This window comes from Boleophthalmus pectinirostris, unplaced genomic scaffold, assembly GCF_026225935.1.
Source record: "Boleophthalmus pectinirostris isolate CB_2022bp ecotype Guang Dong unplaced genomic scaffold, ASM2622593v1 HiC_scaffold_12, whole genome shotgun sequence".
Classification (NCBI taxonomy): Eukaryota; Metazoa; Chordata; class Actinopteri; order Gobiiformes; family Gobiidae; genus Boleophthalmus; species Boleophthalmus pectinirostris.
Window position 1 is genome coordinate 20,247,147 of NW_026571018.1, and position 23,133 is coordinate 20,270,279.

At 37.9% G+C, this 23,133-nt stretch overlaps 1 protein-coding gene across 9 annotated transcripts; it reads left to right on the forward strand.

The window, feature by feature from the left end:
- On the forward strand, positions 1-22,893 carry slc8a4a (solute carrier family 8 member 4a). 9 transcript variants are annotated; one of them, XM_055148478.1, is made up of 8 exons: positions 199-1,293; positions 1,763-2,280; positions 16,137-16,227; positions 16,757-16,766; positions 17,135-17,253; positions 18,094-18,193; positions 19,980-20,252; positions 22,514-22,893. In XM_055148478.1, exons 1-8 carry the CDS (start codon positions 214-216, stop codon positions 22,891-22,893), a joined length of 2,571 nt encoding a protein of 856 aa, XP_055004453.1. In that variant the 5' UTR covers positions 199-213. The 9 variants fall into 9 exon arrangements, with proteins under 9 accessions (XP_020785922.2, XP_055004453.1, XP_055004446.1 ...); XM_020930263.2 differs by lacking the exon at positions 16,757-16,766 and having other exon boundaries at positions 1-1,293; positions 16,137-16,243; XM_055148471.1 differs by lacking the exon at positions 16,757-16,766 and having other exon boundaries at positions 16,137-16,259; positions 17,094-17,253.
- Positions 22,894-23,133: the final 240 nt, after the last annotated feature.

Sequence of the window (23,133 nt, forward strand, 5' to 3'; positions counted from 1 at the left end):
ATGTTCGTTTCCATTCTGCTGGTTTTGTTGCCAGGGGTAACCCACTTGTCCCAGGGCAGTGCCAGTCCCGACGACACTGGCCATCCACCAGCCAACTGTTCCAGTGAAGACAACTGCTCCGAAGGTGTGGTCCTGCCCCTCTGGAACCCTCAGAACCCGGCTGTGGGGGACAAAGTAGCGCGTGCTATCGTTTACTTTGCAGCTCTTATCTACATGTTCCTGGGTATGTCCATTATAGCAGACCGCTTCATGTCGTCCATTGAAGTCATCACCTCTCAGGAAAAAGAAATCACGATCAAAAAACCTAACGGAGAGACCACTACGACTACGGTACGAATCTGGAACGAGACTGTGTCCAACTTAACCCTCATGGCTCTTGGTTCGTCAGCTCCTGAGATCCTCCTGTCTGTTATTGAGGTGGTCGGGCATGATTTTGAAGCGGGCGCACTGGGGCCAAGCACTATAGTGGGTAGTGCTGCTTTCAACATGTTCATTATCATTGCTATCTGTGTTTACGTAGTTCCAGAGAGCGAGACTCGCAAGATAAAGCACTTAAGGGTGTTTTTTGTCACAGCGGCCTGGAGCATTTTTGCATATATCTGGCTTTATCTTATTCTGTCTGTGTCTACGCCTGGGGTGGTGGATGTCTGGGAGGCGGTGCTCACCTTCCTATTCTTCCCCTTATGTGTGCTACAAGCTTGGATCGCAGACAGGCGCTTGCTCTTTTATAAATACGTCAATAAGAGGTACCGCACCGACAAAAACCGAGGCATCATCATCGAATCAGAGGGCGACGCCATGTTTACAAAGATGGACCTAGAGATGGACGGGCAAGGGGTGAATTCACACACCCATCCCAAAGAAGCTTTAGATGGGATGTTGGAAGGAGTGGAGGAGGGAGGAGGGACCAGCGCAGAGCAAGATCAGGAAGAAGAAGCCAGGCGTGAAATGGCGCGTACTTTGAAAGAGTTAAAGCAAAGGCACCCAGAGAAAGACATGGAGCAGTTAATTGAGATGGCCAACTATCAAGTATTGGTGCAGCAGCAGAAGAGCAGAGCCTTTTATCGTATTCAAGCCACACGTATGATGATTGGAGCTGGAAACATACTGAAAAAGCACGCAGCAGATCAAGCGAGGAAAGTGGTGAGCTGTCACGAGGCCAGTGGTCAAGAAGAAGACCCTAACACGATCTACTTACAGTTTGATCCCTCCCATTACCAGTGCTTTGAAAACTGTGGCTCTATGAAGCTGACGGTTAGCAGGCATGGAGGAGAGAGCGGCTGTACTGTAAAGGTAAGTAATGGGAAAGTGTATGTACTCAAGGTTAAATTTAAAGAAGACATATTATGCTTTTAGAATTAAACTATATCAGATCAATAATTTACAATTTGTTCATTGTAAACTGCAATATTGATCTAAAATATAAATAGAAACAGGTCCACTGACTTCCTGTTCAAAACTGTATATATAGTGATATTTAATTTGAATTTTTTAACCCTACATGTATGAATAATTGCAAGTAATTACAGAGAAGTAGGCCAGAATAAGGGGTAGGTGAAAACTGATGTGAGCAGTCTAGCCTCAAATGCAGGACAGTACAGCAATACTCAAACATGGATGAATATATCTTTGAGTATTCTGATGTTATAACAGGGTTAAAAGCTCATAAAAGTCAATTGTTCATAATATGTCCCCTTTAAGTTTAACAGCTCAGGGCAAGATTTTCTAATAACATTTCTTATTCGATATTTTTGCTACACAGGTGGACTACCGCACAGAGGATGGGACTGCCAACGCTGGCTCTGACTATGAGTTTGCAGAGGGGACTCTGGTCTTCAAACCTGGTGAGACAACAAAAGAGTTCACAGTGGGTGTCATAGATGATGACATTTTTGAAGAAGACGAGCACTTCTACGTCCGCCTCAGTAACCCGCGCATCGTGCACCGAGCAGAAGTCTCCCTCCTCGAACCCAATTCAATCACATCCAGTAACAGCATGGTGGGCATCTCCTCTCATGTGCCCCCCAAAGCCGCTCTGGGCAAGGCGCACACTGCCACGGTGACCATATATGACGATGACCACGCTGGCATCTTTACCTTTGAGAGTGACAGCACAAGAGTGAGCGAGAGTGTGGGGAACATGCAGGTGAAGGTCCATCGGACATCTGGAGCGAGAGGAAAGGTGGCAGTGCCCTACCACACCATCGAGGGCACTGCCAAAGCTGGAGAGGACTACGAAGAGGTGTCAGGCAAACTGGAGTTTCAGAATGACGAGACCATGTAAGTGACAGTGACCTTTATTTGCTCTTTTCTAAGCCTGTCATGATAATTACTTTATACTTTGGGGGTCAATATTTGTTGCGGGGACTATAAGACGATAAGATTTGAGCTTTAGAGGGATTAGTAAATAACTTCTATGACTCATTATAGAAACTAACTACGAGTAAGTGTTTCATTCTGCTGTTTATTTATTGCAGTTGGTGTTTTTAAACCACATTGTACATTTGGATAGTTTTTTGGGGGTAATCCTGCTTTAGGGTTATTGCTTATATTTACTTCAGTAATATATCACACTTCACATTTTGTTGTTGTGACAGGCCTAGTCTTTTCTATTAAGCTTGTGTGTTGAGAGGTAACTAAATACATCTACCAAAAAAAAAAAAAAAGAAATACTAATACAGAATACAAATTTTGCATAACTGTATTTTGGTGCAGTTACTTTTTCATTTAATGTCAGAATACAATTACTTTTCTAAAATGAAATGCTGTACTTTATCATAGAATTAGAATTCAATGAATCAGACATGAATTCATCAACCACAGAGAAATAACATAAATGCACATATCACATAAATAACTAAATAAATACATCTTCTGTACTCAAGCAAACTGAAGCAAATGTTACATAATAAGTTTTATGTCCCAAAGAGAGTCGAAGAAAGTCAAACCCCACCCCTTTTTCTACTCTTCCAATTTCACTAATTTTAATTTAGAGTCATCATTTGCTAATTCTTTCATGATATTTCACAGTATAAATGACACATTTGGGCCTCAAACTGCACAGAAAACACTGCTCTTTTCCTTAAAGAGCCTATATTACGCAATTTATGATCTATGTTATAATGTTGTTTCCTCATCACAGACAGATCTGGAGTTGTGTTTTGTTTCATTCACACATGTTTAATGCTTCGTATTTAATTTATGTTCTTCTCTCATACCAAAAACACTTTGTGATGTCATGTGGTAACACAGCCATGCATAGTGTTTTTAAACTCCATATACCTTCACTAGAATAATTTAAGGAATCATTAATGTGGTTTCACATGTTGTTTTACACTAGTATACTAATAAGGCTACTCAAAGTGAAAATAATATCAGAATGCAGAACACTGATTGACTTATGTAATGGAGACTGTTATATATATTTTAATGCAGACATTCCGTATTCTGTAACCAAACCATTTTCAAATTATACTTCTCATTACTGGTTGCATCTCATCTTTCACAACCCACACACGTCTATAGAAGACAGTTTCTAGATTAGTGGAGGTAATCTATTCTGGTAATGAATGAAATGTCTATTTTTGTCACAGTTACATGAGAAGTTTAGAGCTTTCAGATGATGTGGGAGGATGAAGATATAATTGCAAAGCATATAATGAAACACTGCGCTACATGCAACAGAACAAGAGGAGACAGTGAAGGAGCTTTCTATAGCAGCTCAGGCTTAATGCTCAGTCCCTAGGCATTTCTGTGGGGTTATCTAGTAGTCATTGAAATGCAGGGAAAGCAAAACTCTGCTGCAAACATAGGATGGAGAAAAGAAAATGAGAAAGGGAGCTTAAACAAGGAAGAGTGAGCTATGTAGTGACAAGCCTGAGTCATTTCCGTAACAAAACTGTATGGTAAAAGCGTGACAAAAGTAGCAGCGCTCATTCTGTGTAGTAGTCACACAGTTTTACTCAAGATCAGTATCCGGTCATCTCTAATTGTCATTGATCAGCTTGGCTCTTTTTAATCAAGAGGTCTAGCCAGTTCTCTGTCATAAAAGCATGTGGTTTAGAGCAGAGTTTGGAGGAAGAAATTGACTGTTTTTTGTATCTTTTCTGGTGGTGGTGAGAGGAGGGGCACTATTTTAGTTCTAAGTTTTTTATAACTGAAAAATGCCTTGAAAAATATGTATTCTTACTATGAGCGGGCTCGCCTCTCCACAAACCTGACCTTGTAACTTATAAGTGGTATCATCTGCTTTTCATGAAGATGGACACGTTTAATACTATATTGTAGAACATTCAAACATTTTAACATAATCTCAATATCAAAGCAATTTGGTTACACAATCATATCTTCAGATGGACAAGCAGGATCTTGCACCAGAAAAGTTACATAGTGCACCTTTAAATAGTAGTTATGAAGTCTGTTGTGTTTATGTTGAGGGAAATTAATATTGAAAGCCATTTTTATTTGTTTATAATAAGACAAAATGAAATTGAAAATTGTTATCAGTCTATTCGAGGGGAAAAAAATCAGTATTACATTTTCTGTCATCTGGTCCAGCCCTATAGTGTGTTTCTTTATAGCAGTTTTCTTCTGGGCAGGGAATGAATAAAAGCTGATTACTGTGTGATTGTGCTGGCCCATGCTGTTCACTGTGTTTCATCCAGCTACGTTTGAGTTGTTTAAAGTTTACAGCTATATTAAATTGCCCTCAAACGCTCATCACAAAATGATTTAGAGCCAGCTGACGGAGAAAGCAAGCACAATAGAAGATGAAATGAATTATGACTAAATAGTGTGTGTGTGTCAGCTGTGAGGAGGGCTGGAGGGCCTGAGGAGGAGGATGATGGTGTAGGTTTGTGTGGGAGGAGAGCCAGGTGAATACTCTGTGTCAGAGAATATACAACTGCCTGCTTTTGTCTTTATGCCTTCACTGAAAACCACACTCAAATATAAATCTGTTATATCTACACAAAGCTTTAGTACATTTACATCTAAAGATAATATAAAGCGTGTTTTTCATTTGGGATGTTTTCATTTATTCCAATGAAAAACTTAAAGGGACAGTTCAGAATTTTGGACATAGGGCCTCATTTCCTAGTTAGCCAGAGTGTGAGATGTGTGGAGACACTTTTTTAAATATTCCATCCAATCCTTGTATTTGCAGAGGTCACTGGTGCTAGGCTAGTGCATGTCAATGGCCATAGTTAACCTGCCAATAAAAACAGTCTTACCCACTCCACAAAGCACCCAAAGCAAAACAATTATAACACCACACTATCCATGTGAATATCTGTGTTGATAGAATAATTTTATAAGTAAAACCAACTTTGCAGTTGAAGGATTTATGTCAGAGCAGCAGCAGCAAATTGTACTTCCTGATAGAACGCTTGGCAGCGGCAGACTGATATATGAGAAAATAGTCTCTCAACATGCAACGATTCATGCGATGCAAGGTTAATTTTATTTCAAACATTATTCTATCATCACAGACATTCACATCGCCAATCTGGAGTTATAACAGATTTGCATTGGATGCTTTGTGGAGTGGGTAAATCTGTTTTTAGTGGCAGGACTATGGCCATTGACATGCAGTAGCCTAACATGACCTCTGCAAATACAAGGACTCGGTGGAATATTTTAAAAAGTGTCTCCACACGTCTCCAACACTCTGGCTAACTAGGAAATGAGGCCCTATGTCCAAAATTCCAAACTGTACCTTTAAAAATGTACTCTGAATGGGCTTGCATCTCCACAGACCTGATTCTTATTTGGCCTGGCTTGTCTCCATGGCAATGTTGTTCTAAATAAATAAATAAATATTTTGTGCACAACTGTTACATAATTAGTTTTATGTCCAAAAGGGAGTAAGTAAACCCCCACCCCCTTTTTTCTCTTCCAATTTAACTCATTTTAATTTAGTCTCCTAATTTCCCAATGATTCTAACACAGCATTTCACAGTATAATCCACTCATTTAGGCTTCAAACGGACTCTTATTTGGCCTGGCTTGTCTCCATGGTAACGTTGTTCTTTTGGCTATAATACTCCACGGTATGGCATTAAAATGATCTCTTTCAGTGGAGAATATTCCAATAAGGTTTTAACTGATTATTTCCATGGATTAAAGCAGGTGATGTGCTACCTCTAGAAAGTTACGCAGTGTTGCTTTAAGGATGCACAGCCAGTGTCTCTTTCTCAAACCGGATCAAAGGAAGTGCTGCTCTGGTGGGGAAGCTACAGAAGTATCCAAAGTAATTAGAGAGAATGAAGAGGGCTTAAGGTACTCCCGAAAGCAGAGGGCGCAGTAATGACACAAGTTGCAATTCAAGATGAAGAAAAGAAACAACAAATCAAACATTAGAAAGGCCCAGTGAAGCTCCAAGTGGCGTGACACAAGCATCAGTACTCTGGTCTTATCTAGTGGCAGGCTTTCCTCCGCGGCCAGTACGAGATATGTACCACAGGCAGTGCTTTAGAGTTGCACAGTATATCAAAATCGACAATCACAATGTGAGTTGACACAATTATCAAATCGCAAAGGCTGCACTTAGATAATGTACTGTCCTCTGCAAAGAACAAACTATCCCATATTTTTATCGTAGTTTAGATGTATGTTCTAAAAATCATGCGGTTCTTGTATCAGTCAGTTCATATTGCAGTTTTCTCTCAAATGTTAATGATACTGCAGTTGCTTACAAAGTGCTTACTGCAGTTGCTTACTAATTTTTAAAAGTGCACTTTTCTGGTGGAGGGTCTGCCACCTGCTTATTTCCATGCAGATATTATCGCTTTGCTTGGAATGTTACATGATATAACATTAAACATATCCATGTAGCATTTATTCATTACAGGTTTTTCTATTGCTCAAAAATACAAAAAGATTCCTTCTGTGAATAGGGACGACTCTCCACAGATCTGAATTGTAATGTAGAGTAGTGCTATTTAATCTATCCCGTGGAACACTGTAGACAAAACAATAGCATTTCCATGGAGATAAGCAGGTCCTGGACCCACTAGGAATGTTACGCTGTGCTCCTCTTAAACACGTATTCCAAATTTAATTACAATCACAATACAAAACAATTGCAATGTTTTTACTCCAGGATTGTGCAGTCCTACAGTGTATCCACAAAAGCAATGAAGTCCCATAAATAACACCATGCTGGTTAATGCTGTTGAGCTTGAAAGAGCAAAGACCAGAAACACCAGGAAACTGTTGTAAAAGATACATTTCCCAGGAGGACTTTAAAAATAGGTCAAAGTTTGACTCATCCTTTTGAGAGGTACTGTCAGGAATATCAAGCCCTCTTTGATGTCTAAAGGAAAAATACCTTTGGAGATGCTCATTTCCATTTTAAATCCTTAATATAAGACACTTAATCTCATTTTCTTTACCTATTTTGATTGATTAAATATGGCTAGTTAGTTAATTATGCAACAGCCTCAGGTGTTAATACACAGTTACTGTGTACATAATAAGCATTTCTGCCTGAAGATAATTGGAGCTGCCGTGGTAAAGGCGCACTATGTAATTTTTCTGCAAAGGATACAGAATCTGCTTGTCTACATGGAGATGCCTGGAATGTTCCACAATATGGCATTAACTTATCTATCTCCATGGTGACAAGCAAAAAGAGAAAGAGAAATGTGTCGTAGTTTACCTCGAATATTGACTCTAAACAACAGTTACTCATTTCAGCTGTCCACAAACTAAGTCAATACAGTATGAATGCCCAATGTCAGGTTCTCAAAGCAAAATACAAAAATGAAAATAAAAAGTAATATGGCGTGGAAAATAAAAAGTTCTGAGAGCTTGACAACCTTTAAGTACACAAGCTTGAGTTGGCACAATTATAAAATCACAAAGGCTACAATTACTTAAATATAGAACGTCAACTCCAAAGAACAAAATATCCTGTCACTAAGTATTATTTGTATAGTGTAGTTTAGATGTCTACAAACATTTCATGGGCTCTTGTATTAGTCTATCAGTTCATATTTCAGTCTTCTCTCACACTTTAATGCTCCTGCAGTTGGTCACAATATGCACTCTGAACAGCACTAAACATCATCAAAGAGCATCTATCCAAAACAAAACAAAAAAAAACACAATTAGATTTTCTTTGAGAATTCTTTGAGCCATTCTGTCTGTATAATTCTTGTGAAGATCCCATAGATGCACTCTGACATCTGTTAACATGTGCTTCACTCGCTCTGAGAACACAGAGCTGACACTGGGCTGTGCAGAGGCTCTGTCTCCTGTCTCCTTCTGCTCTGTGTGTGTCTCTACATCTGCCTGTCTGCTCTGTTTCTGCATGCAGAGGAGAGCAGCCGCAGGGAGCCAAGAATTTAAGCTTTTGGCTTTTGACGTGAAGCCAGGAGGATAGGATTCAAATCCAAGCAGTATTTAAATAATAATTTGCCATCTGAATTCTGCAGTGCAGTAAATAGATTACGATGTGCCGACACAAACCTCTGATCCACAATAAACAGACAGACACAGAGAATCACTCCCACCCTCTGTTTAAGGATTAGACGAGGATACGCAAACACTCTTTGATGCTTGTATATCGCAGCTCTTAGTGTTAGTGCTCCTAAGTGTGTGGCACTGGACTGTGGCTGAAGAGGATAATGGACAATCATATAAGCAACAATAAAATAGCTGTGAAAAGATCATAACAGAGTAATCAATAGCCTGCTGTTCTGTATTTTGCAGATTTAATGTCTTCTGATGATGACATAAACCACCACAATGTTATTACATGGGCAACACTAGGGTGTATACTAGTAAACCACATATAACATAAATTATATATCTTTACACTGGTTCTGCTCCTCGTGTTTTCTCCTGTTATAATTAGTTCAAGTTCATGTGTCATTGAGTTGGCTTTGAAAAAGTTGTACATTCATTTTTAAAGATGCAGAGTCGTCTTTGTTTATGTCAAAAATCTACTGCACTCTTATAAATATTCCAGCCCTAATAACCCTGGAGCGCGTGTGGCGAGGGAGACCAAATAATATTCATATTTTATCAGCAGCAGATATGAACAGCATTTTTCTTCATTTGCTGCAGGTCCATGTGCACATTTGGCCACAGTCTCTGGAGCTTTGGAGGCTCCAGGACCAGCCTCAAGGATATTTCATTTCAGTTTGTGCTGCTGTTAACAAGCCCCCCTAAAGCGGACCACTCAGTACTGCAGACCTACTGTCAAGCACAGATGAGCAGTCAAATCTGTGCTGCTTCCTCAGTCTTTAGTTACACTTTTCATGTCAGAAAGGGTCGGAGCTAGGCTGACCACCTACCCCTCTTTTGGTTTCAATTCATCAGATTTGAAGTATTTGGCCCTAATATGCAAATTAGACTGCTGACATAGCAAAGGAGGAAATAGAAGCATTCTAAAGATAAACAGTAGTCCTTTGTATTATTTTTTTGTAATGAACTACAAAAAGTTATATTTACATTAGTGCTGTCATGCGATTAAAAAAATTGAGAGATTAATTAATTATGATCTGTAATTAATTAATCAAATTAATCTAATTTTAATCTCACCTAAAAATTGCTGAGAAAAGCTTCAATTTGAGGTATTTTCATTTAAATTCATTATTACATTATTGTGGCAGATCAAAAGACTCATATAGAACAAAAAAAGTGATTTTATAAAGTCATTTATTGTTTAACAAATCTCTCCAAATTGTCTGTTGAGCCCAAGTCTCCATGAATAAGAAACTGTTTGCTGTAAAGTAGCAAAGACGAGGAAATCTGAACATAATAACTTTTGTCTACTTAAAGACAATAAAAAGTCCAGTCTTTCCTTAACCATATTAAAAATATTATTGATAGAGAAATGCTTTATATATGAGATCACTGGTTTTAGTCCTTGTTTAGTCCTGCTTTAGACCTGCTTTAGTCCTAGTTTAGTCCTAGTTTAGTCCTGGAATGGATTAATCCTGGTTTTAATCCTGGTGTTAGTTCTGGTTTAGTCCTGGTTTAGTCCTGGTTTTAGTTCTGGTTTTAGTTCTGGTTTAGTCCTTGTTTAGACCTGGTTTAGTCCTGGTTTAGTCCTGGTTTAGTCCTGGTTTAGACCTGGTTTAGTCCTGGTTTAGTCCTGGACTGAATTAGTCCTGGTTTTAGTCTTGGTGTTAGTTCTGGTTTAGAGGCGCACAGGAGGAAGCGCGGTTTACGCAGTGTACGCGAGAAAACACGATCCACACGCGGCGCACTGGAGGACAGCGGTGTCCGCGCAGTGTCTACGGAAGGAAACGTGGTCCGCGCGTTCTCAGGTTAATGACGATGATGAAGGTGTGTGTTTGTGTTTTGTGTTTGTTTGTGTTTGTGTGCGTGTCCCCTCATGTGGCAGGTCACTATAGGACAGTAGTGCAGACATCATGAGTCTATGCAGGTTGTTTTCACCAGTGACATTTAAGTTGTAGGCGATTTTATATTTGTTATTTTCTTTTATATTTCACGTCGGGAGAATAATTTCCAAGACACGAATGCGTTTTTACCTGTGCACTGCTGCCTCTGTTCTACTGGCTCTTCGACCTCGTCCATTGTGCGACTGACGCCGTAAACGTCGCTCTTACTGCGCGTGTTTTGTGTGGGTTTCCGACAATGAGTGGAATTACCGAAATTAAAAAATGTATAAATGTGTTTTTTGTGTGTGCGTGTGTGTGTTGTTGTCCCAACAACACATAAAAACAGGTTTTATAATAAAGCAACTCACATACAGAAACACTAAAGTTAGAGATTAAAAATGAGATTAACGCGATTAAAAAACATAACGCGCTAAATATGACTGTAATTAATTAATCGCAATTAACGCGATAATTTGACACCCCTAATTTACATATTTACATTTTGAAGCATAGATAAATGTCAACAATTTATTCAGAAGAATGCCCCACTATTTCATTAATATCACATGAATCATAAAAAGCGATCATATTGTGAGAATAACATACTGGGAGAGCTCACCCAGGTCACCGATAAGTCATATGAAAAACAGTCATGCAAAAAACAACGTAGAAAACTGTTTTCTGCTTTGCCCTGATGAAGACCCCTGTGTGACTTGAAATGCATTGGCATATATAAAGCAAACTTCAAAAACAGCGTGTGCCTAGGGCCCCTTGCTTTTTTGTCTATCAAGTTTTCAAATTGTCTTGTGTCACAAAGTTTTTTGGTGTAATGGCTTTTCGGGGCTGTAATATGTTGCAGCAGCTGATATTGATATTCCAATCTGTATGTGCTATTAATCCATAAATAAATATCTAATTCATTTATAAATAAACAAATAAATACATGCATAAATACATAAATGCATAAATAAATATCTGTTAATGAAAACTGAAAATCATATGATGCTATTGCAGTGTCATCCCACCATGTCCCACCGTATTCAATGACAGGTCCTTCTTTTTCTACATTTTGAGGTGGTCACAGTTGGAGCAGATCTGAGGATGAGAGGGTACAAAGAAGATGCAGGGGCACAGATAAAAATATAAAAATCTGTCAAACTCCTACCTGAAGACTGTTTGGAAACTCCAGACTTTACAGTGGGAGGCACAACCACACACAACCAACAGTGAAAGAGGAAAACTACAAATAAAAAAGTACCAGGGTTATTAAAAAGTGACTCAGATTCAACATAGCTATCTTCATATACAAGCACTTAGCTTGCAACTGAGTATAGCGGCAATGATTTTCTGATCAACTAGATAAAAATATACTGTACGGTATATACACACTGTAATGTAATAATTGCATTATTGCATTTTCAAAACAATAAAAGGTAACGTGGTGATCTAAATATTTTATATGTTAACAATGAATACCCCATAGTGTAAAACAAGTCAACAGTATTTTTGTTTTTATTTTAGTTTGTGTTTTGTGATAAATGTATTTTTAGAGTGTACATACTATACCAATAACTTGGGCTGGGTAATTAATCAAATGAAATCAAGGCAAGGCAAGTTTATTTGTGTAGCACAATTTGTACACAGTAGCACAATTCGAACAAAAGATGATCATCCTAGTCAGATTTGATTAATCGAATTAATAATTTGTGTTTTTAATAAATGAGATTTAGAAAAATTGCAAAACTTGAAAATGAGGATCTCTCAGCTTTAAAGATAACAATGACTGATTATTAAAATGGTCATTCTTAGAGTAGTCAATTAGTCATGATTATTCCGATTAATAGTTGCAGCTCTGCACTTGGCACACCGTTGAGAAGAATGGAATAAAAGGTCAATTACTCAGAGAATGGATGGTGTCGATAGAGCGGGGAGACAGTGGTGTATTATTGATTGTAACAGTTTGAGAAGGGCCCCACATTATACTGTGGCAGATACAATAACAGTGTTTGTTCCTCTGCAGAGCCACTCACAAACCAATCCAAGTGAGAAAAGCCCACAGGAATATAAAGATGGACGACACCCAGAGAAAACATGATGCCAGTGGGTCCTGCAGTCAGTCCACAGCTTGTCCGGGCTGTATTCAGAGTCATCTAACATTTAAATATTGCATACAACCAGGGAGATCTATGTTTTTCACAGTCTATTGGTTTTTAACACTGTTTTCATTATGTTTACTTGACAGTACTGACAGGCCTGGTTAGGTCTGAATAAATATAGCATTACTCACTTGTTTTAGGATTATACTTGCTTCTAATGTAGACAGAAAAAAATGATTTTGCTGGAGTAGGAGTTGGAGTGTACATTGTGCATTAGAGGTCCTCTATTATGCAAATGTGAGCTTTTAGTCATGTTAGAACATACCTGGAGTGGTGTTTGATTTTTGCGTTTTGTTTTTTCTATTCACACATGTTTGAACCCTTCATTATTAATCTATCTGTATCTCCAAAAATCAAAATGCTCTGTTCCATCTTGTGATGTCATGAAGCGTTAGTACTTTTTGTTCAGCAGAGACAAATTCAAATTACTCAAATGACTCCTGTGAAGGAGTGTGGAGTTTCAAAACACAGTGGAGCACTTCCCGTATTCCCACAGGACATCACAATATTTGAGAGAAGAACTCAGACTAAATATGCAGGATTTCTGAGTTAAACATGGTGAATGAAACAAAACAAAAAACAACATTATAACATAGATCAGAAAAAGCTAAATATTGGCTCTTTAATATTTGAGAAAAGACAGAAATAAACTAATGCAATAAGCCCATGAATTTCAATTTGTAGAAGTCTGAACTACAGGTATAACTTTTTCTTTTTCTATAATGTTTCTTTATAAAGACACAGCATTTTGTTCTTTGCAGAGGGTCTTCTATTATGAAAATAATTGCAGCCTTTGTGATTTGATAATTAAAAACAATAATTAAAAACAGCTCATATTGCGATTTCCCTTACAGCACAAACATAGAGGCCTAAACCTATGCGTTTGTTGTGGCTATAGGAGTAAATATCACTGAACCAAATTACATGTCTTGAATGTTATATATTTCTATTCTTATGCGCATTAGCTTTCTTACTGCTGATTCATAAGCAGAAAGAGACAGTCTCAAATGCTTTGCCTCAGTCTGTTTTGATGCCACGGGTCAGTCAGGGTATTTGTTCTGGTTTGAATCATCACACTTGTTTATATGACCCACATGAACCCATTTTAAACTGCATTAGCGTGCCTGGCATATGTTTTAAATGGGCACCTAATTATTTTAATAGTGTCAAGCTATTTCCATGCCTCTTTTGCTGACAGCCCTTTACATTTAATAGGTATTTTTATTAGTCACAAATCTTTGACTAATCCCTGGCAGCGAGGCACCTCTCCTGAATATGATTACACTGAAATGAATTACTGGGAAATGCTATAGGGCCCTTCTGCTATACTTCAAGGTAATGATATCTTGTTCTTGAAATAGCCGTGTTTATAAAAGTAAGCAGTAAAAGGTCCTATATTATGCAAGATTTACCCTTGTGAGCTTTAAGCCTTGTTATAATATTGTTACCTTCTCAAAAACATACCTGGAGTTGTGTTTTGTTTCATTCACACATGTTTGAGTAACACTTTATTCTTAGTCTCTCTACATCTTCAAAGATCAAAATCCTCTGTTCCACCTTGTGATGTAATGTTGTGAAATTAGCAGCTACTATGGAGTAAGAAAGCTTTCAGAAATATTTGTGTGCATGGAAAAGAAATCTGTGTGTATTTGGGAAATCTGTGCATATTTGGCTGTAGTTGAGCGTAAAATAAATATTCGTAAACTCTCGAATGAGTCCAGTCGTACATAAAATGTATTGTGTGTATTTTATCCATCAGAAATACAAATTGAAACGTTATGACATCAAGAATTACAATCACAAAATGAAAATTAAATAATGCCTTTGAAGTGAAGTGAGGATGTATCTTTGACAGTCGAGTCACAACTGTGAATTCGTACTCATACTGAAGAAAGTGTAATCGTACATTTTCATTTCGTGATTGTAATTCTTGACATTGTAACTTTTCCATTCGTATTCTGATAGATAAAATACACATAACACATTTTATGTACAACTGCCCTCATTTGAGAGTTTACAAATATTTATTTTATGCTCAACTACAGCCAAATTTGCACAGATTTCCCAAATACGCACGGATTTCTTTTCCATGCACACAAATATTTCTGAAAGCTTTGTTACTCCATAAGCTACCTTTTACCTTTAGTTCAGTAGAGATTGGCAATTCCAGGGCTGAAACTGCCCAAATGAGTTTAGTGAAGGTGTATGGAGTTTGAAAACCCAGTAGAGCACTTCTTGTGTTACCACATGACATCACAAAGTAGAACAGAGTGTTTTCAGTTTGAGACAAGAGCTCATTCTAAATATGCAGGGTTAGTGCATTTAACATGTGTGAATGAAACAAAACACAACTCCAGGTATGTTCACGATGTGGAAACATCATTATAACATAGATCAGAAAACAGCGTAATATGGGCTCTTTAACTTTATGTTCTTGAGGCTATGCAGCTGCTTCTGCTTCTATGTCTCTGCATGACATTAGACAAAAGATGATGTATCATTCATGTTTAAAATACACCATTTTTTGTCCTCGAAGCTGGAGCTGCCTGCTTGCTGTTGAACCCTGAGTGTACAGTGTATGCGTAGACAGAAATAGGCAGCCACCCACATATCATTAGGGAGATGGAGAGAGATGGAGAAGAGCATTTGGTGTGACGACTACATGCAGAAGAATTGAACAAATAGACAAATATCTTAGTAGAAAATAGATGTTCAGATTTATCAGTAGAAATAAAACACCCCATGTTTAATCCCCCAGTGTCTGCAGTTTCTATTTCTCCCTAAGCAAGGTATTATTTCCATTTGCCATCAGTTATAACCTGAGTTGTGTGGGTGGGGAGTGGGCATCTTCACTATCTGTGTGGATTTTTCTCTCTAATGGAAGATAATGGTGCAGCAGGAGGCCGCCCCCTTGTGGGATAGGAGGAAATTTACTTAAACAGATAATAGGTTTGTTTGAACACAGTTTCATGTGTGTAGATGTATGCATTTATTAAAGGTCGTATGTTACGCAAACTTGACTCTTGTGAGCTTTATGTCAAGTTACAATGCTGTTACCTCATCGAAAACATACCTGGAGTATTGTTTAATTCACACATGTTTGAGTAACCCTTTATTATTAGTCTGTCTACATCTCCATAGCTCAAAATGCTCTGCTTCACCTTGTGATGTCATGAAGCGGTAGTTTTCAAGTTAAACAATACTTTTTTAGGTTTTATTTAGTAGAGATGGGCAATTTCAAAGCTGGAATTATCCAAATGATTAGTGAAGGTGCATGGAGCTTAAAAACACAATGGAGCTCTTCCAGTATTACCAAATGATATCACAAGGTCGAACGGTGTTTTCCATTTGAGAGAAGAAGTAAATATGCAGGGTTTCTGTGATAAACATGTGTGAATTAAACAAAACTCAACTCCAGGTGTGTTTTTCATGAGAAAACAACATTATAACATAGATAAGAAAATAGCACAATAGAGTCCCTTTAAACAGTTTATTGTGTAGGCCTGGTCTGAAGTCTCTTTTGTTTCTAAATGTGATGGTAATTGATATGAAAAAAAAAAAAAGTTAAAAACAGAATTAATGAATTAATCCTTTTCCCTTCTTTTGTTAATTTTCTTGTCTCCAGGAAGTTGCTGAATGTGAAGATCATTGACGATGAAGAGTATGAGAAAAATAAAACGTTTACCATTGTGCTGGAGGAGCCTATTTTGCTGGAAGTTGGACAAAGGCATGGTGAGCAGAGATTTCAGCTATGAATAAATCACCAACAACACTGCCAATAGAGCTTGGTATTATCCAAAAGTGAATTATTGAGTTGTTAAGTGATGATGTTACTTTTGGGTCCAACAGGCAACTTCACAGCTCCAGCAGCTTTGATTGTTTGTTTGTTTGCTTGTTTGTTTGCCACATTTTTGCCTTTCTTGGACTCAGAAGCGATACCATAGTTAACAATTCTGTAGGTAAAATCCACAGTGTAAAACGTCCACTGAGACTCATGACCAAAAACAACATTTATAAGTAAACAAGAGTCATGTGTAAACCCAATAAGATGATAAGGGTTTCTGATAGTAAAGACATTTATCACTAAAACAGTAATGAACACTGACTGAGATTTGTATTTAAAATCTTTCTGTTGGTTTAATATTAGGATAGGAAACTGTAAACATGTAGGTGTGTTAGTTTCAGTGTAGTCGGCTCCTTCCTTTAGAGCAGATAGAAGTTAGTATCCATCAGCAATTTGACCAGAAAGGAAGAAGCTGCTTGGATGAACTGTAAAACCTCTTCACTCAAAAAACTTCTGTCCAGTTAACAGAATTATTTTGCTATTAGTAATGTCACAATCCCTAGCAATCCCTGAGCAATGCATTATACAATATATACATTTATACATATACGGCCAGTTAGAATAAGTGGCCCAAAGTTTGGATACTCACTAGTTATTAAGTAACTCTTCAGCATTGTACATAATTAGTTTTAATAAAGCATGAACCATTTTTAACCACAACCCCTTTATTAAGTAGTTACTGAATTACTCTTAACAAACACATTTTGTTAATGACTAAATATGATACAAATATTTGAGTGTACCATTTTGTTTATTTTTACTGTGTTTTGCTGCCACAGGTGACACAAATGACAACAAGACTGCAGTGGGCCCTGAGGATGTATCTAAAATGGGCTGCCCCATTCTGGGAGAGCACACCAAGCTGGAGGTGGTGATCGAAGAGTCTTATGAATTCAAGGTATCTGCATCAAACAAACTCCACCTGGGAACATCTACGGAGAGTTCAGAGCTGTACTATCAGCGACTTCCAGCTCCTGCCATGAATTATAAACAACTCGCTCAAAGTAACGTCTGAACTGTCAAAATATTGGGGATGGAAGATCATTTTAATATTTCATCAAACTAGGCTATTTGAATTATTTGGTGTTGTGGATAATGTATGACTGTCGGAGGAGCTTTAAGCAGCAGAAATTTCACTTTTGTAAATGTCTCTAATCTTTCCTGTGTTATAAATTTGTTATGGGATTAAATGTGAGGGAGGTTTAGTTAGTCTGATATTTCACAATGATGGTTTCTTCAGTGCAGCTATAAGTTAAAGTCGTACCCGCCATTGGCTCCTGTGGATGATGGTCTTGAAAACTCAAATAAAGTAGTAAACATGGACAACATAGCAATTATATATATATTTTTTTTATTATTATTTAATTATTTAAGCATGGTTATTTCATATGTCAGGACACAGAAATGAATAAAAAATAAGAAAAATGTGTAACTTTTTCTAGAGAATCGTCTGCCACCTGCTTGTCTCCATGGTGATATTATTACTTTCCCCGCACTGTTCCACAGTATGCCATTATACATTATACTCTGTTCTTACAGTGAGCCAGGTCTCCTCTCCACAGATCTGACCTATAACTTGCCATCTGCTTGTCACTGTAATGCCATACAGTGGAACTCTCCAGGCAAACCAATAACCTCTCCATAGAGACAATGAGAAAAGTTATATAGTGCATCTTTATAGCATGAGCCCCTATAAATGATTTCTAATAGTGGCTGTTGTATTTGTGGTGTTTGACAGAGCACAGTGGACAAGCTCATAAAGAAGACTAACCTGGCTCTGGTGGTGGGGAGCAGCAGCTGGAGGGAACAGTTTGTTAGTGCCGTGACTGTCAGCGCAGGTGAGGCCCAAAATGTCTCTTCATTTTAGACTCGGGCATCGCACCTGTAGAGAAGCACACGGGGTTAGAGGGGCAACGCCAGCCGTCACTTTTAGTTTTCTTTGTAAACTAATTGGTTTAGCTGCTATAAATGTGATCTGTATCTAAAAGCAAAAATATTGATGTGCGTCATTAGAACTATAACATGTAAAGCTAATGTGTATAATGTGTACTTATATAGTGCTTTTCTGAACACTCAAAGATATTGAATTTTGAACTCCCATATGCATGCAACCTATCCATGGCTTTCAGAATGATGAAAACAAAAAAGAACTGTTGCCATAGTGATTAACAATGTAAAAACTCAATATTATAACTTTTGAATGAAGAAAAAGTAATGAAAATGTTGCATAGAACTGAAGCTGCTGTTTTTGAAGGAGCATTTTCTAGACTTTCAGAAGAAAGTAGTAAACTTTTTAGTGACAATAATCATACATTTTATTTATTACTTACCTTTTATATCTTTTGAATGGAGAAAAATCCTGAAAATGTTGCATATAACCGGAAGCTGAATAGGCGTCCACAATATAAACTCAATATTATAACTTTTGAATGAAGAAAAAGTCCTGAAAATGTTGCATAGAACTGAAGATGCTGTTTTTGAAGGAAAATTTTCTAGACATTCAGAAGCAAGTAATCAACTTTTTAGTGATAATAATAATAGGTTTTTACTTATATTGTTCTAAACTCTTAAAGACACAGAATTTTTCTTCCATTTCACATAACTGAGATCTAATGACATTTAGGTTGAGTTCACATGACACCACAACATTCCTATTCACGTAACTTATCCATGGGTTTTATGGTGAATTATGAAAAAAAATAGGACTTGTCCTAGTGATTAACCATTTTAAAACAGAATATCATAACTTTGGAATGGGGAGTCCTGAAAATGTTGCAAAATGTACTTGACTTTCATAACAAAGTGTTCATCTTTTTAGTTTAATAATAATACCATTTTAACTTCGATAGTGCTTTACTAAACACTCAAAGTCACTGAATACTGAGCTCTTTTTAACTTTTCTTCAAATTCATATAACTGAGGTCCTTTTAGGCCAACATAGTCAGTTCAGGCCTACGGTCTATAAAAATAGAAAGTCCACTTCCCGTGTTATATGATGAATCTCACAGTTCACACTTTGTTAAACATGAGTCACACCGATCTGAGTCATGTTTAACCTAATTGAAAGTACAGATCTGAGCTTTTGAATTTACTGTATAGTCAGATACTGTTGCTAACTGATCGGGTTACGCAATTGTTTGTAAGGTAACAGATTAGTCTAATTACTGCTGTGTGTAGTTAGCCGAAGAGTGAATCCTAGTATGAAGCTGATTAACTTCAAGTTACAAATTCTTACCTGATTTTGAACCATAAGTGAAAGTGTAATATTTTTTATGTTTTAAAATCTTCATTGTTTTATTACATACAAGCACAACATTATTTTATTTAATTATTTATTTATTTATTGACCTTGTGTGGTTATATTTGCGATATGTGTTTAAAAAACAAGATTCTGTTCACAGTGCACATTGTAAACAACTCCCATAGATTTTTAGAACATGCTTTTAAAAGTCTATCAAATACAAGATTTTTTTTTTCTACAAAGGTCTATTTTGTTTATTGTACTGTTATCTAAATAATTGCAGCCTTTGGTCAAATTGCTATCTCGAGTGCAAAATATTGCACAGCCCTGTTTTCTTCTAACTACATATTATGTTTTTATACGATGTTATTTTATTCCCACAGGTGATGATGATGAGGAGGAGAGTGGAGAGGAGCGCTTGCCCTCCTGCTTTGATTACATTATGCACTTCCTGACAGTTTTCTGGAAGGTGTTGTTTGCCTTCGTGCCGCCCACTGAGTACTGGAATGGGTGGGCTTGCTTCTTCGTGTCCATCTCGCTCATCGGGGTCCTTACTGCGGTCACCGGGGACCTGGCCTCTCACTTTGGCTGCACCGTGGGCCTCAAAGACTCTGTCACGGCCGTGGTTTTCGTGGCTCTTGGTACCTCTGTCCCAGGTAAATGACACACTGCTGATGGTGGACAAAATGAGATGTTAAAACAATACTCCTTTAGTTATCAAACATATTCCTCAGCTTTCCTCCTGCTGGGGCTGGACTTACTTTCTGTACTCTGGATAAGATCAATTCCCAATGCTTCTAGCCAGTTTGATCAGTTGAAAATGGTCTCTGAGTAGGAGCTGACATGTCTTGATCTCAAAAACAGAGTCCAGGTGACCACACTGAAACCTTCTCTACATTCCTCAGCATAACGTAAACAAAATATGATGTTCTGTTTGACTATCCATGAGTTGGAGTGATGAAAATTGACACCATTGCCATAGCAGTTGCTTTTGTTGTTAGCAGTCTTTTGAGTCCTTAAAATGGCATCCATAACAGTGAAATATCACGTAACTGAAAGCCACTGAACACAATTGAATGTATCAAAATATAATGATCAGACCAGAAAATGTACGGTGACTGTCAATAATTTGGTGCTTTTTATTATTTATTTTGTCATTACAAAGCTTGGGCTAGTAAATACATACATGTTTTATTTAAATTTATAATAGTACAGATATTACCAACATTAAACCTAATTACTGCATTTCATATTTATTCTTCATGTTGTACAGCTCTGTCTGCTCCATACTTAATATGTCCTTGACTTTTGAAAGCATTACTTTTTATTACTGTGGTACTGAAGCAAATGAGTGCTGAGTGCAGTGTGGCATTTTGACAAGTCCAAATTGGGCCCATAGTGGCTCCTTTAATTGGACACATTAGTTAGGCTGCAAATTGAAATTAGAGGGCAATCGAAAGACATTTAATGCAACGATGTGAAAGACCCATTTTATTTTTCACAGTATTTGAGTTTACTTCATGAAAAACAATTACTGTCTGCCCCAGTATGGATTATTTAATGTAAACTATTAACTTACAGCAAATTCACCTGACCTGCCAGAACCTCACTCTTTGACAAAACTTTACAAGTGGATCTGGAGCGGTCTCCCTGATTTCAGAGAGAGTGATTGACAGGCAGGTTAACCAATCAGAGAGATGCAAGGTCCATTTATATCAAAAACAAACAGGATGGTTTATATATACAAAAGGAGAAAAACAGCATAAAAGGCTGAGAAACAGTGCAGATTTTTTACAGAATCAGCAATCGAAGCACCAAACTATTTTTTATCTCAGGTAAAAGAGGTGGTATATTTTGTTCTGAATGATAGGAGAATTTTGGAGAGGCAAGGCAAGTTTATTTGTATAGCACAATTCTTACACAAAGTAAGTCAAAGTGCTTTACAGAATAAGAAATACATTAAAATCACAATAAAATAACAACAAATCAAAACATAAATAATCATCATAAAATTAAAAAGAGAGAGAGAGAGACATTAAATTAGAGAGAAGAGTACAGAATGAAAAATGAAAACCTTTCAGTCATACGCACAGAACTATTTTGAGCCTGGATTTAAACAGCGTCACAGAAGAGTCTGTCTCACATGTTCAGGAAGACTGTTCCAGGTTTTAGCTGCATGAACCTGATATGCTGACTCCCCTTGTTTAGTCCTGACTCTGGGCACCAGCAGGAGGCCGGTCCCTGAGCTCCTCAGAGTGCGAGATGGTTCATATGGCACTAACATGTCACAGATGTACTTTGGTGCTAGGCCATGGAGAGACTTGTACACAAGCAGAGCTGATTTAAAGTCTATTCTCTGAGCCACAGGAAGCCAGTGCAGAGACCTGAGCACAGGACTTATGTGGTCAGAGTTCCTAGTTCGAGTCAGGACCCAAGCTGCAGTGTTCTGGATGTACTGCAGCGTCCCACAGCTCGTTTGGAGAGGCCAGTGAGCAGACCGTTACAGTAGTCTAACCTATTGGAGACAAACGCATGGATAAGTTTCTCCAAGTCTGCTTTAGACAGTAAACCTTTGATTTTTGCTATGTTTTCTTAGATGGTAAAAGGCTACAGATGTTATTGATTTGATGTGGCTGTTAAAGTTCAAGTCTGAGTCCATTATTACCCCTACATTTCTTGCCTGATTTGAAGGTTTTAGAGAGAGAGACTGGAGGTGACTGCTGACACTGTCTCTTTGTTTCTGTGGACCAAACACTATAACTTCAGTCTTGTCTGAGTTTAGCTGGAGAAAGTTGTTTTGCATTTGAAGGGATTGGTTGGTCAGGCAAACAGCAAATATCATCTGAAAACTCTTGAATATGTCCTATACAATATAAAGTGGTTCTTCTTCACTGACTTTGCTTGTCTCTTGCTGCAGATACATTTGCAAGTAAAGTGGCCGCTATCCAGGACCAGTACGCTGACGCCTCCATTGGGAACGTGACCGGCAGTAACGCGGTCAACGTCTTTCTGGGCATCGGAGTGGCCTGGACCATCGCGGCGGTCTACTGGAACACTAAGGGAAAGCCTTTTGTAGTAAATCCGGGATCCTTGGCCTTCTCCGTCACCCTGTTCACCATCATGGCTCTGGTCTGTGTGCTGGTTTTGCTGTATCGGAGGCGTCCAAGCATTTCCGGGGGAGAGCTGGGCGGACCACGGACTGCCAAGCTCCTCACCTTTCTTTTCTTCCTCTCTCTCTGGTTCATCTACATCCTACTGGCATCACTAGAGGCTTACTGCCACGTGCCCGGCTTCTGAGACCCCCCTATGTCTCTTCTTTTTACAAACGTATCAGTTTTTGTCTATTTTCACAAAGATTTTTAAATATTTATATCATTAGCTCTTATTAATACTGCACTATACGGTCGATGTGACTTTCTATTCTTGGACTTTACAATCACTCACTATGCTGCAAGGATAGCTTTAGCCACAGATTCTCTTCCATTCAACTTTCTAACACTCATTAGATCCTTTTGTACTACTTCCACTGTCAAAAAC

What these genes read in the sequence shown, in the direction of transcription:
- slc8a4a (XM_020930263.2), top strand. Translation starts at nt 1, where the DNA reads ATGTTCGTTTCCATTCTGCTGGTTTTGTTGCCAGGGGTAACCCACTTG. An exon ending in AGAGCGGCTGTACTGTAAAG is followed by an intron (nt 1,294 to 1,762) that starts GTAAGTAATGGG and finishes TTTGCTACACAG; the next exon opens with GTGGACTACCGCACAGAGGA. An exon ending in GGAAGTTGGACAAAGGCATG is followed by an intron (nt 16,244 to 17,134) that starts GTGAGCAGAGAT and finishes TTGCTGCCACAG; the next exon opens with GTGACACAAATGACAACAAG.